The sequence below is a fragment of the Coenobita brevimanus genome, chromosome 60 (genome assembly GCF_032717465.1).
Source record: "Coenobita brevimanus isolate Jiangsu-jjx chromosome 60, ASM3271746v2, whole genome shotgun sequence".
Taxonomy (NCBI): Eukaryota; Metazoa; Arthropoda; class Malacostraca; order Decapoda; family Coenobitidae; genus Coenobita; species Coenobita brevimanus.
In genome coordinates this window covers 377501-392229 of record NC_137013.1, presented here as the reverse complement: position 1 = coordinate 392229, position 14729 = coordinate 377501, and the positions used below count along the sequence as shown (strand labels likewise).

The 14729-nt window shown below is 43.5% G+C and overlaps 1 protein-coding gene across 1 annotated transcript in view; it reads left to right on the top strand.

The window, feature by feature from the left end:
- Positions 1-14729, top strand: part of LOC145403075 (uncharacterized) — a 152232-nt gene that overhangs the window by 115105 nt on the left and 22398 nt on the right. The window contains exons 6-9 of the mRNA XM_080274910.1: positions 2017-2113; positions 3747-3816; positions 8502-8583; positions 14494-14584. Coding sequence (XP_080131036.1) covers positions 2017-2113; positions 3747-3816; positions 8502-8583; positions 14494-14584 — 340 coding nt within the window. The remainder of the gene's footprint in view (positions 1-2016; positions 2114-3746; positions 3817-8501; positions 8584-14493; positions 14585-14729) is intronic.

Here is a 14729-nt window from a genome sequence, read left to right as displayed (position 1 = left end):
ATTTGCTCACTTTCTTTAATTTGTTGACTTTCTTTAAATTTGCTCACTTTCTTTAATTTGTTGACTTTCTTTAAATTTGCTCACTTTCTTTAATTTGTTGTTTTGTTCACTTTCTTTAATTTGCTGACTTTCTTTAATTTGCTCACTTTCTTTAATTTGCTGACTTTCTTTAATTTGCTCACTTTCTTTAATTTGTTGACTTTCTTTAAATTTGCTCACTTTCTTTAATTTGTTGTTTTGTTCACTTTCTTTAATTTGCTCACTTTCTTTAATTTGCTGACTTTCTTTAATTTGCTGACTTTCTTTAATTTGCTGACTTTCTTTAATTTGCTGACTTTCTTTAAATTTGTTCACTTTCTTTAATTTGCTGACTTTCTTTAATTTGCTGACTTTCTTTAAATTTGCTCACTTTCTTTAAATTTGCTCACTTTCTTTAAATTTGCTGACTTTCTTTAATTTGCTGACTTTCTTTAAATTTGCTCACTTTCTTTAAATTTGCTGACTTTCTTTAAATTTGCTCACTTTCTTTAAATTTGCTCACTTTCTTTAATTTGCTGACTTTCTTTAATTTGCTGACTTTCTTTAATTTGCTGACTTTCTTTAAATTTGCTGACTTTCTTTAATTTGCTGACTTTCTTTAATTTGCTAACTTTCTTTAATTTGCTCACTTTCTTTAATTTGCTAACTTTCTTTAATTTGCTGACTTTCTTTAAATTTGCTAACTTTCTTTAATTTGCTAACTTTCTTTAAATTTGCTTTCTTTAAATTTGCTCACTTTCTTTAAATTTGCTCACTTTCTTTAAATTTGCTAACTTTCTTTAATTTTCTGACTTTCTTTAAACTTGCTGACTTTCTTTAAACTTGCTGACTTTCTTTAAATTTGCTGACTTTCTTTAATTTGCTAACTTTCTTTAATTTGCTCACTTTCTTTAATTTGCTAACTTTCTTTAATTTGCTGACTTTCTTTAAATTTGCTAACTTTCTTTAATTTGCTAACTTTCTTTAAATTTGCTTTCTTTAAATTTGCTCACTTTCTTTAAATTTGCTCACTTTCTTTAAATTTGCTAACTTTCTTTAATTTTCTGACTTTCTTTAAACTTGCTGACTTTCTTTAAATTTGCTGACTTTCTTTAATTTTCTGACTTTCTTTAAATTTGCTGACTTTCTTTAAATTTGCTGACTTTCTTTAATTTGCTCACTTTCTTTAAATTTGCTGACTTTCTTTAAATTTGCTCACTTTCTTTAATTTGCTCACTTTCTTTAATTTGCTCACTTTCTTTAAATTTGCTAAGTCTTTAATTTGCAAGAGGGTGTATGTAGGTGAGGTGGAGGGAGAGGGAGGGGTGGACCGAGGATGAGGTGAAGGGATAGAGTTGAGAGGTATATGAGGGAGGGGGGGTGAGTTGGGGGGAGGGGAGTCAAATGGTGGGTGACAGAGTGACTTGGAGGCGTTTTGTCTGCGGCCACCCTTTGCGGGATTAGGGCGTCGGGCTATAGATAGATAGACTTTAATTTGCTGACTTTCTTTAAATTTGCTCACTTTCTTTAAAAAATTGTCTTTAATGTCCTATCTCTACTTTGCTTTACATTTAATTAGATACTGTTATTATTATTATTAGTGCTGTTGCTTCTTCTTCTTCGTATTATTATTAGTATTATGATATTAATATTATTACTATTATTATTATTATTATTATTTCCAGGTATTTTCAGATCCAGAGTCAGGTGTCTCGCTTTAATTTGGTCACTTTCTCTCTATGTTTCTCATACCTATACGGTCTCTCTCTCTCTCTCTCTCTCTCTCTCTCTCTCTCTCTCTCTCTCGTACCTATACGCTCCATCCTCTCCTACAAACACCTTCAACACTCTCTCTCTCTCTCTCTCTCCTTTCCAGCCCTTGCCACACTCTCTACCATTATTCCCTCCCAGTACCTCACACTCTACCTCCACCTCTCTCTCTCTCTCTCTCTCTCTCTCTCTCAAATTATCTCACTTTCTCTCTTTCCTCTCTCACAGCTGTCCAGCCTTGAACACATCCAAGGCAAGCTTCTACAAGAGTATGGCGAGGTCAGAGCGGCGGTGTCCCAGGCAACGAGGTCAACGCAGGAACTAGGTGAGAGAGAGAGAGAGAGACAGAGACAGAGACAGAGACAGACAGACAGAGGGACACACACACAGAGTGAGAGAGAGAGAGAGAGAGAGAGAGAGACAGACAGACAGACAGACAGACAGACAGACAGAGGGAGACACACACAGAATGAGAGAGAGAGAGAGAGAGAGAGAGAGAGAGAGAGAGAGAGAGAGAGAGAGAGAGACAGACAGACAGAGGGACACACACACAGAATGAGAGAGAGAGAGAGAGAGAGAGAGAGAGAGAGACAGGGACACACGCAGAGAGAGAGAGAGAGAGAGAGAGAGAGAGAGAGAGAGAGAGAGACCGATAGATAGATATAAATGGACAGAATGATAGATGGTCAGACAGATATATGGATAGACAGGGAGAGATAAATGGATAGAATGAGATGGATAGACAGACAGACATATACAGATAGATAGATAAATGGACAGACAGATAGACAGATAGCTAGTTAGTTACACATCTAATAGACAGATAGATAAACAGACATAGATAGATAGATAGATGGATGGACTGACAGATACTGATAGATAAACAGAGAGAGAGAGAGAGAGAGAGAGAGAGAGGTAAGGGTCAGCTGGATTGTTCAGATAACGAGAAACACACAGAGAAGGAGGAGGAAGAGGAGGAGGAGGAGGAGGAGGAGAAGGAAGAGGAGGAGGAGGAAGAGGAGGAGGAGGAGGAGGAAGAGGAGGAGGAGGAGGGGGGGAGAGAGAGAGAGAGAGAGAGATGAGGTGAGACAGGTGAGGTAAGAGAGAGATAAGGTGAGGCCGGGGGGGGGAGGCAGGCCCAGTCACACGGAACACCACAAGTTACGGCAGAGAGAGAGAGAGAGAGAGAGAGAGAGAGAGAGAGAGAGATTTTAAGTTACTGTCCATTCTTTTAAAGCTTTCTCTAGAATGGTATCTTTTATATATATATATTTTATTTCTTTTCATTATTTCTGCTTTCTCCAGGTGATTTTACTACTCTCTCTCTCTCTCTCTCTCTCTCTCTCTCTCTCTCTCTACACACACACACACACACACACACACACAGGTCTCTCTCTCCACATAGTTAAGAATTAATTAGGTAAATGCGTTCTGGGGGTGAAGGGGTGACGGCTTGTGTTAATTACTGTTGTTGTTATTACTGGAGAGTGACAGACTAACGAGGAGAGTGTATGTGAGTGAGGTGGAGGGGGGGAGAGCGGGGGGGGAGGCCAAGGATGAGATGGAGGGATGGAGTGGAGAGGTATATGAGAGAGGGAGGTGTGAGCTGGGAGCAGGGCAGTGAAATGGCGGGGGACAGGGCGACATGGAGGCGATTTGTTTGTGGCCACCCCTTACGGGATTACGGCGTCTGGCAATAGATAGATAGATAGATACACAGAAAGACAGACAGACGATATTAAAATCTGTCAGTATCACGGAATAGGACAGTAAGGTGTAATAAGCAAAATAAATCGCTTAGGAAAAGGTATTACGGAGCATATCATAATTACTGTTATTATCATTATTACGCTATATTTTTCAGTAACACGGAATAGGACAGTAAGGTGTAATAAGCAAAATAAATCGCTTACGAAAAGGTGTTAGGGAGCTCTTATTAATATTTTGTCCCTTCTCAGCGAAGCAAATAGCCACGCTGGAGGCCCGTGTCAGTGCCCTGCCTGGATTACGCCCTCACGACAACCTAGTGTGAGTATACATATTTTACGCCGGGTGGTAACCATAGCACCACATGACGCCTGGAGGTTTAGTGGGTTAAAGGGCTCCATATTGACTGTGTATGAAAGTGCTTATATCCAAGGGGTGGTTGGGGTTTACTGCTCACATAATGCCGCTCAGGGAAGAATGAGGCTGGTCACTCTAGCCTTGAATGCCGGATCTATGCCTAACCCCGGGCTCCTACGCTCCTTATGTGGCCCAAAAATGAATGAATGAATGAATGAAGAGAGAGAGAGAGAGAGAGAGAGAGAGAGAGAGAGATTAGGATGAATGATTTATGAATATTCCTCTCACTCTAACCTTTGACCTCTTATTACGTGTGACCTGACTCGATTTCTCAGCATCTTAGGTCAATTAATCAACTCTCTTCACCATTTATCTTTTATCTTCCCTAACCTTTCACCTTGACTATGACCTCCAGCTTTTCTTCCTGGATTGACCTTGACCTGTGCTTGAACTCTGACCTTTGACCCCTGACCCTGGAGACTTATGTGAGTTTCCTGACCTCGTGACCTCATATCTACAATTTTTTTTTCACCTTGACCTCCAGCTCACAAGGAGGGTGTATGTGAGTGAGGTGGAGAGCGGGAGAGGGAGGAGGAGGCCAAGGATGAGATGGAGGGATGGAGTGGAGAGGTAAATGAGAGAGAGGGATGTGAGCTGGGAGCAGGGCAGTGAAATGGCGGGGGACAGGACGACATGGAGGCGATTTGTTTGTGGCCACCCCTTACGGGATTAAGGCGTCTGGCAATAGACAGACAGACAGACAGGCTCCAGCTTCAATGACCTCGTACAATTTTTTTTCACCTTGACCTCTAACTTCACATGACCTCGTGACCTCATATCTGTAATTTTTTTCACCTTGACCTCCAACTTCACATGACCTAACCTTTCATCTGTGACCTCTAACTTGGCTTTTTGTCTTCCATTCTGATTAACCTGACCTCTGACCTTAGCTGACTTTTTTAACTGTATTTTTAACCTCACTTGACCCCTGGATGGCCCATAACCTGGTCTTGGTATTTACTGACCTTCACCTTTGACCTTGGTTGACCTTTGACCATCTGACCCAATTTTTATCTAAACTGACCTGTATTTTGACCTTTTTTCTGATGTCGACCTTTGATTTATCCTTCACCTTTGACCTTACATGACCTTTAATCCTACATGACCTTTGACCTTATATGGCCTTTAATCCTACATGACCTTTGACCTGACATGGCCTTTGCCCTCAACCGACCTCACAATCTCTTATCTGCGACCTGACCTTTGATATTCCAGTCCAGTTAACCTGACCTTTCACCTGATTCTGACACGACCTATTTTACCTCGACCTCTGACATCACGTTACATACACACAAACATACATACCATAGACAGAAAGACCTTGACCTTTGACCTATCTTCACCTCTGACTTGACATTCGACCTGACCTTTTATCTATCTTCATCCCTGACCTGACATTCGACCTTTGACGCGACTCAACCTCTCTGACCTGATTTTTCACCTGCAATCACTGACCTAACTCGTCTCACCTCTGACCTTTGAAATGTGACCTGCCGTTCGACCTGACCTCACCTTAGCCTTATACGTGAACTATGACCTGGCATTTAACCTTTTATCTTCCACTTTATTTTTCATATCTGGATGACCTCTGACCTTACACGACCTGAGATTTGACCTCTAGTGACCTGGCTTTTCATCTTTTACTCTTGACATGAAAGAATTTTAGATGGATTTTCATATCTGTTCAAACGATAGCTGGGAGGGTGTAATTCTCTCTCTCTCTCTTTCTCTCCCTTCCTCCCTCTCTCTCTCTCTCTCTCTCTCTCTTATACCCGTACAAACCATAGCCGTTGATCGTGAGAGCCAAGTCTACCCCTATCGAAATCAGCGTAGGTGTATAAATGGTGTACATAGTGAAGAGATAGTAGTAGGTATATAAATGGTGTACATAGTGAAGAGATAGTACAGTAGTAGGTATATAAATGGTGTACATAGTGAAGAGATAGTACAGTAGTAGGTATATAAATGGTGTACATAGTGAAGAGATAGTACAGTAGTAGGTATATAAATGGTGTACATAGTGAAGAGATAGTACAGTAGTAGGTATATAAATGGTGTACATAGTGAAGAGATAGTAGTAGGTACAGTATATAAATGGTGTACATAGTGAAGAGATAGTACAGTAGTAGGTATATAAATGGACTACATAGTGAAGAGATAATAGTAGGTGTATAAATGGTGTACATAGTGAAGAGATAGTACAGTAGTAGGTATATAAATGGTGTACATAGTGAAGAGATAATAGTAGGTGTATAAATGGTGTACATAGTGAAGAGATAGTAGTAGGTGTATAAATGGTGTACATAGTGAAGAGATAATAGTAGGTGTATAAATGGTGTACATAGTGAAGAGATAGTACAGTAGTAGGTATATAAATGGTGTACATAGTGAAGAGATAATGGTAGGTGTATAAATGGTGTACATAGTGAAGAGATAGTAGTAGGTGTATAAATGGTGTACATAGTGAAGAGATAGTAGTAGGTGTATAAATGGTGTACATAGTGAAGAGATAATAGTAGGTGTATAAATGGTGTACATAGTGAAGAGATAGTACCAGGTATATAAATGGTGTACATAGTGAAGAGATAGTACCAGGTATATAAATGGTGTACATAGTGAAGAGATAGTACCAGGTATATAAATGGTGTACATAGTGAAGAGATAGTACCAGGTATATAAATGGTGTACATAGTGAAGAGATAGTAGTACCAGGTATATAAATGGTGTACATAGTGAAGAGATAGTAGTACCAGGTATATAAATGGTGTACATAGTGAAGAGATAGTAGTACCAGGTATATAAATGGTGTACATAGTGAAGAGATAGTAGTACCAGGTATATAAATGGTGTACATAGTGAAGAGATAGTAGTAGGTGTATAAATGGTGTACATAGTGAAGAGATAGTAGTAGGTATATAAATGGTGTACATAGTGAAGAGATAGTACAGTAGTAGGTGTATAAATGGTGTACAAAGTGAAGAGATAATAGTAGGTGTATAAATGGTGTACATAGTGAAGAGATAGTAGTAGGTGTATAAATGGTGTACATAGTGAAGAGATAGTACAGTAGTAGGTATATAAATGGTGTACATAGTGAAGAGATAGTACAGTAGTAGGTATATAAATGGTGTACATAGTGAAGAGATAGTACAGTAGTAGGTATATAAATGGTGTACATAGTGAAGAGATAGTACAGTAGTAGGTATATAAATGGTGTACATAGTGAAGAGATAGTACAGTAGTAGGTATTTAAATGGTGTACATAGTGAAGAGATAGTACAGTAGTAGGTATATAAATGGTGTACATAGTGAAGAGATAGTACAGTAGTAGGTATATAAATGGTGTACATAGTGAAGAGATAGTACAGTAGTAGGTATATAAATGGTGTACATAGTGAAGAGATAGTACAGTAGTAGGTATATAAATGGTGTACATAGTGAAGAGATAGTACAGTAGTAGGTATATAAATGGTGTACATAGTGAAGAGATAGTACAGTAGTAGGTATATAAATGGTGTACATAGTGAAGAGATAGTACAGTAGTAGGTATATAAATGGTGTACATAGTGAAGAGATAGTACAGTAGTAGGTATATAAATGGTGTACATAGTGAAGAGATAGTACAGTAGTAGGTATATAAATGGTGTACATAGTGAAGAGATAGTACAGTAGTAGGTATATAAATGGTGTACATAGTGAAGAGATAGTACAGTAGTAGGTATATAAATGGTGTACATAGTGAAGAGATAGTACAGTAGTAGGTATATAAATGGTGTACATAGTGAAGAGATAGTACAGTAGTAGGTATATAAATGGTGTACATAGTGAAGAGATAGTACAGTAGTAGGTATATAAATGGTGTACATAGTGAAGAGATAGTACAGTAGTAGGTATATAAATGGTGTACATAGTGAAGAGATAGTACTAAAAAAAAAATGGTTTACACTCCAAGGTTTAATTTACAACATTTTCAGTTCCCCTCCCATCGACATTTTTTTCTTTGATCAAAAATAATTCGGTTCCTATAGTCATGGCGCGTGACTCTGAGGTTGTTATTATCGTGCTCTGGCAACCTACCATTCAAAAGTGCGTCTGATTTCGTGTATGAGACGCATGTGATTCGTGTATAATATGTTCGTGTATAATAATATTCGTGTATAATATATTCGTGCATAATAATAGGATTCGTGTATAATATGACATGAAATCGGACGCACTTTTGAATGGTAGGTTGCCAGGGTACGATAATGACCTCAGAGTCGTGCGCCGCGACTATAGTAGGAGTGGCCGATCTTTGCCTACATTACGAGGATTTTAATATATTAATCCAGAAAACAAATGTAGGCGACTTACACATAGAAGTTAATCTCCATACTTTTCTGTTCCCTCTTCATATATATATTTTACAGACTGGTAAGTAAAAGAAAATTTCAATGTAATTTTACTGAAGGGGAGTTGTCTATATTTACTATTTTATAATTAAGTACAATTCTGAAAACTCTTTTGTTCTCTCTCTCTCTCTCTCTCTCTCTCTCTCTAACCACCTTCCTCCACCCCCCCAGGTCAACATCAGCCGACTACCCCCACAGAGCCGTGAACTCTGACCCCGCGGCCCCCCAGGTCACCCAGACGGTCAGGGAGGCGGTCACGGTGGTCAACACGAGGCTGCAGGTGAGGCAGGGTGAGACATGGTTAGGCAGGGTAAGGCAGGGTTAGCAGGGTGATGGAGGGTAAGGCAGTGTGAGGCAGGGTGATGGAGGGTGAGGCAGGGAGAGACAGGGTTAAGCAGGGTGAGGCAGGGTTAGCAGGGTGAGGCAGGGTTAGGTAGGGCTAGGAGGGTGAGGCAGGATTAGGCAGGGTTAGATAGGGTTAGGCAGGGTGAGGATGGTTAGGCAGGGTGAGGCAGGGGAGGGTAAAACATATTCGGGTAAGGCAAGGAAAGGTAAAACAGAGAGTAGGGTAAGGTACTGCAGGGTAGGGTAGGGTAGGGTAGGATAGCGTGGGGTACGGTAGGGTAGAGCTGGGTAGGGCAGGGCAGGGCAGGGTAGGGTAGAGTAGGGCAGGGTAGGGTAGGGTAGGGTAGGGTAGGGTAGGGTAGGGTGGGGTAGGGCAGGGCAGGGTAGGGTAGGGCAGGGCAGGGTAGGGTAGGGCAGGGCAGGGTAGGGCAGGGCAGGGCAGGGCAGGGTAGGGCAGGGCAGGGCAGGGCAGGGTAGGGCAGGGTAGGGTAGGGCAGGGCAGGGCAGGGCAGGGTAGGGTAGGGTAGGGTAGGGTAGGGTAGGGCAGGGCAGGGTAGGGCAGGGCAGGGTAGGGTAGGGCAGGGTAGGGGAGGGGAGGGTAGACAAATATTTGGATGTATTATCTCTCTCCCTCTCTTTCTCTCTCTCTCTCTCTCCCTTTTCCAAGTCACCCCTTTCAATAACCCCATCCTGTACACTTTGGCACCAGTTCGGCAAATCTCACCATTCGGCAACACAACACTAATTCCTCCCAAACTACCGAATTCGCCACTTCTCCCTTACTACGACCCTCGTTGGACATTTTCGGTACCAGTTTAAATTCGGGTAAAAAAAAAATTGACGGTGCCGAAATCAGATTCTCGCCGAAGTTTGCTAAATCTTGTTGACAATTCCAGGCTGACGGAAAAGAGAGAGAGAGAGAGAGAGAGAGAGAGAGAGAGAGAGATGGCGATTATCTCTCGTTTGTGTACATTTTCGTTAAGTGGATTAAGGGAGAGACTGACGAGGAGTGTATGTGAGTGAGGTGGAAGAGGGGAGAGGGAGGGGGAGGCCGAGGATGAGATGGAGGGATGGAGTGGAGAGGTACTGTATATGAAAGAGGGGGGTTGTGAGTTGGGAGCAGGGCAGTGAAATGGCGGGGGACAGGGCGACGTGGAGGCGATTTGTTTGTGGCCACCCCGTACGGGATTAAGGCGTCTGGCAATAGATATATAGATTCTCTCGCTCTCCCAAAATGGCTCTGTTCATTATCATACATATTTCTCCCTGTCGCGTTTAAGTGACAAAAATAAATCGCTGGTGGAGAGTTGCTTGCATGTTTCCATAATTCGGAATCACATTTTATCAAGAATTTAGGCGAATTAGCAGGTAAACTGGCTTCCCTACACCTGTACGATGATCAGAAATGTATGTGAGTGAGGTGGAGGGGGAGGAAGACTGAGGATGAGGTGGAGAGGGAGGGGAAGACCGAGGATGAGGTGGAGAGGGGGAGGGAAAGACCGAGGATGAGGTGGAGAGGGGGAGGGAAAGACCGAGGATGAGGTGGAGAGGGAGGGGAAGACCAAGGATGAGGTGGAGCGGGAGGGGAAGACCGAGGATGAGGTGGAGAGGGGGAGGGGGAGGGGAAGACCGAGGATGAGGTGGAGAGGGAGAGGGGGAGGGGAAGACCGAGGATGAGGTGGAGAGGGGGAGGGGAAGACCGAGGATGAGGTGGAGAGGGGGAGGGGAAGACCGAGGATGAGGTGGAGAGGGAGAGGGGGAGGGGAAGACCGAGGATGAGGCGGAGGAGGAGAAGGGGAGGGACACCGAGGATGAGGTGGACAGGAACTACGCGCCAAAATTCCCGGGTAAGACTCGTTTTACACTCCCTGTAAACAAACCTAGCCAGTGAGCTTCAAGGGGCAGGAGTGCTGACAGAATGAAGAAGATTGATTTACTGATTTTACAGCTGGGAGAAACACACTGAGGTGGTTTGGCCATGTGGAGAGGATGGAGAGCGAGAGACTGACGAGGAGAGTGTATGTGAGTGAGGTGGATGTGGAGTTACATGGAGAGAGAGACTGACAAATGAGGAAATGAAGGAGCGTTGTGGTGTGTATGTGGACGTGATAGGAAGCGTTAGGAGAAACACACTGAGGTGGTGTGGCCATGTGGAGAGGATGGAGAGTGAGAGACTGACGAGGAGAGTGTATGTGAGTGAGGTGGAAGGGGGTAGAGGGAGGGGGAGGCCAAGGATGAGATGAAGGGATGGTGTGGAGAGGTATATGAAAGAGGGGTGTGTGAGCTGGGAGCAGGGCAATGAAATGGCGGGGGACAGGGTGATATGGAAGCGATTTGTTTGTGGCCACCCCTTACGGGATTAAGGCGTCTGGCAATAGATATAGATAGATAGATAATCCTTCTCATAACCACCTCTTCTCTTGGATGAGATGAAGGGATGGTGTGGAGAGGTATATGAAAGAGGGGTGTGTGAGCTGGGAGCAGGGCAATGAAATGGCGGGGGACAGGGTGATATGGAAGCGATTTGTTTGTGGCCACCCCTTACGGGATTAAGGCGTCTGGCAATAGATATAGATAATCCTTCTCATAACCACCTCTTCTCTTGTGTTTCATTCCACACACCATAAGTTTATTTAGGCTAGATGAGAGAATAAGTTGCAGAGGCGAGGGTGCTTAGAGTTCACAAGCCCTCTCATGACCGCGACAACTCTAGCGTTAAGCAAAGGGCAGATGCTTTGATATAGCTATGAGTGAGACACAGAGCTGCTGACATTTATCTGTCTGTCTGTCTACCAGCAGTTTAAACACTTACATACCTACCTACCCACATACTTACCTTGCTACTTACCTCCCACCCTACCTACTAACCTACCTACCCTACATACATACTTACAAATACACATTAAATACATAGAAATATACATACATACATAGAAACATACATACATAGATACATACATAAACATACATAGAAACATACATACATACATAGAAACATACATACATACAAAAATACATACACACACAAAAACATACATACATAGAAACATACCTACATACATACCTTTCTACATTACTACTTTCTTATCACCATTTCTCTCTCTCTCTCTCTCCTTCTATAATTCCTATATAGGCCTATCTCTACAGCCAGACACCCTAACCCTGAGGGGGTGGCCACAAACAAATAGCCTCCGTGTCACCTTGTCTCTCGCTATCAGTCTGGCCACCCTCCAACTCACACTACCCTCATTTACTGTAGGTGGCCATCATCCATTCACTTGATGCAGTGCTGTTTACTCCTTCCTTCATGTCTATCATTCTTTTCCTGTCTTCCTGTTTCTCCCATCCTTCCTGTCGCTATCCATTACACTCCTTTCCACTTCAGGTGACTCTACATTGAGTGACCCGCCAAATGGTTTCCTGTAATAACTCAGCAAACCATTTACTACGCTGGGTGGTAATCATATAACCAAATAACGGGGTGATGTGGAGCCTACTATGGTGGTCCTGTTAACTGGGTGGAGATGCAAATGCGGCATTCACCCAGGAATCAAACCTACACACTAATCCCCGTGCTTCGATGTGGCGTGGCCCCGTCGGCCGCATAGGAACATCGCTTCAGTGCACAGGATGGCTCTGCAGGGGTGGTTGCTTGCGTGTGGTTGATGGGTCTGCTCGCTCAGACAAACTGGGGTAGCACAACAACAATTTACCGGGTCTCTCTCTCTCTCTCTCCACTCCATTCCTCCACCACTTATCTAATCTCTCTCTCTCTCTTCTCCACTCCATCCCTCCACCTCTTCTTTATCAAATTTACCTTCTCTCTCTCTCTCTCTCTCTCTCTCTCTCTCTCTCTTCTCCACTCCATCCCTCCACCTCTTCTTTATCAAATTTACCTTCTCTCTCTCTCTCTCTCTCTCTCTCTCTCTCTCTCTCTCTCTCTCTCTCTCACCCTCCCTCTCTCCCCCAGGCAATAGAGAGGCGTTTCAAAGAGGACATATCAAGGCTGGAAAACAATACGATGATGGCACTCCGGCACTCCCACGCGGCTCTCGATAGGAGGATGGCACTGGCTGGGCTGGACACTGTACTGGTCCTGAACACGTAAGACTGACAGATAAATAGATAGATAGATGGACAGATAGATAGGTAGATAGATGGATGGATGGATGGAGGGATAGATGGATGGACAGATATTGATGGATGGATGGAAAATACATGGATAGAGACTGATACGGAGAGAAGCTGAGATTAACACTAACATAGAGAGCAATGAGTGAGAAGAGTGGTAGTGTGTGTGTGTGTGTGTGTGTGTGTGTGTGTGTGTGTGTGTGTGTGTGTGTGTGTGTGTGAGAGAGAGAGAGAGAGAGAGAGAGAGAAACCCAGATCAACTTTCTAATCTCAATCTATTTATTTTCAGATTGGATCGTGTGTGTGTGTGTGTGTGTGTGTGTGAGAGAGAGAGAGAGAGAGAGAGAGAGAGAGAGAGAGACCCAGATCAACTTTCTAATCTCAATCTATTTATTTTCAGATTGGATCGTGTGTGTGTGTGTGTGTGTGTGTGTGTGTGTGTGTGTGTGTGTGTGTGTGTGAGAGAGAGAGAGAGAGAGAGAGAGAGAGAGAGAGAGAGAGACCCAGATCAACTTTCTAATCTCAATCTATTTATTTTCAGATTGGATCGTGTGTGTGTGTGTTTGTGTGTGTGTGTGTGTGTGTATGTGTGTGTGTGTGTGTGTGTGTGTGAGAGAGAGAGAGAGAGAGAGAGAGAGAGAGAGAAACCCAGATCAACTTTCTAATCTCAATCTATTTATTTTCAGATTGGATCGTGTGTGTGTGTGTGTGTGTGTGTGTGTGTGTGTGTGTGTGTGTGAGAGAGAGAGAGAGAGAGAGAGAGAGAGAGAGAGAGAGAGAGAGAGAGAGAGAGAGAGAGAGAGAGAGAGAGAGATCAACCTAATCTCACTCAATCTACAGACTGGATCAACTCGCCAACAAGACCTGCCCAACGCGTCCCGGACCCGTACAGAACGCGTACCCACACCCGCACCCCCGCCCGCGCCGGCCCTATGGGGAGGAGGGAGTGAGGGGAGGGGGAGGAGAAGGGGGAGGGGAGGGAGTGGATGATTTCGCCTACTTCCCTATCGCTGACGGGTTGAGGGACGCTGAGGTGAGGAGGGATGGATGGATAGATAGATAGATGGATAGATAGCTGGATGGATGGACAAATAGATAGACAGATAAATAGGCATAGACAGATAGATAAGTAGATGGATGGATGGATGGATCGAAGGACAGATGGACGGATGGAGAGATAGATGGATAGATAGGTGGATAGATGGATAGACATACGGTAGACGGATGGAAGGATGGATGGATGGACAGATAGATAGATTGATAGACAGATGGATGGATGGATAGACATACAGTAGACGGATGGATGGATGGATAGACAGATAAATACATAGATAGACAGATGGATGGATGAATGGATAGACTGATAGACAGATGGATGGATATACATAAATGGACAGATAGATAGATAGACGGACGGACGGATGGATGGATGGATTGATAGATATATACATACAGCAGATAGATGGATGGACGAATGGATGGATAAAGATAGGTTGATAGAGAGAGAGAGAGAGAGAGAGAGAGAGAGAGAGAGAAAAGAGTTACACAGACATCACAAACCTTACCATCGAACCCTTCACAACTCTCGCACATTTTCTCACTCTCTCTCTCACAGCAGGCGTCCACCACAGCCCACAGCGTCCTCAGCAGGGCCACTGGCGATGGAGGGATGGAGAGAAGGAGGGAAGGAGGGAGGAGGGAAGAGGAGGGAGGGAGGAAGGTGACGGAGGTAGAATCCCTTAACACAAGAATGGTGAGGCATCTGGCAACGGAGATAGTGAGGAAGATTACGGAGGAAAGAGCAGGTGAGTGGAGGGAACGTGGAGGGAAGGTGGGGAGAATGGAGAGAAAGTGAAGGGAGGGAGGGATGGTGTAGAGAAAGTGGAGGGAGGGAGGGAAGGTGAAGAGGAAGTGGAGGGAAGGTGGAGAGGAAGTGGAGGGAAGATGGAA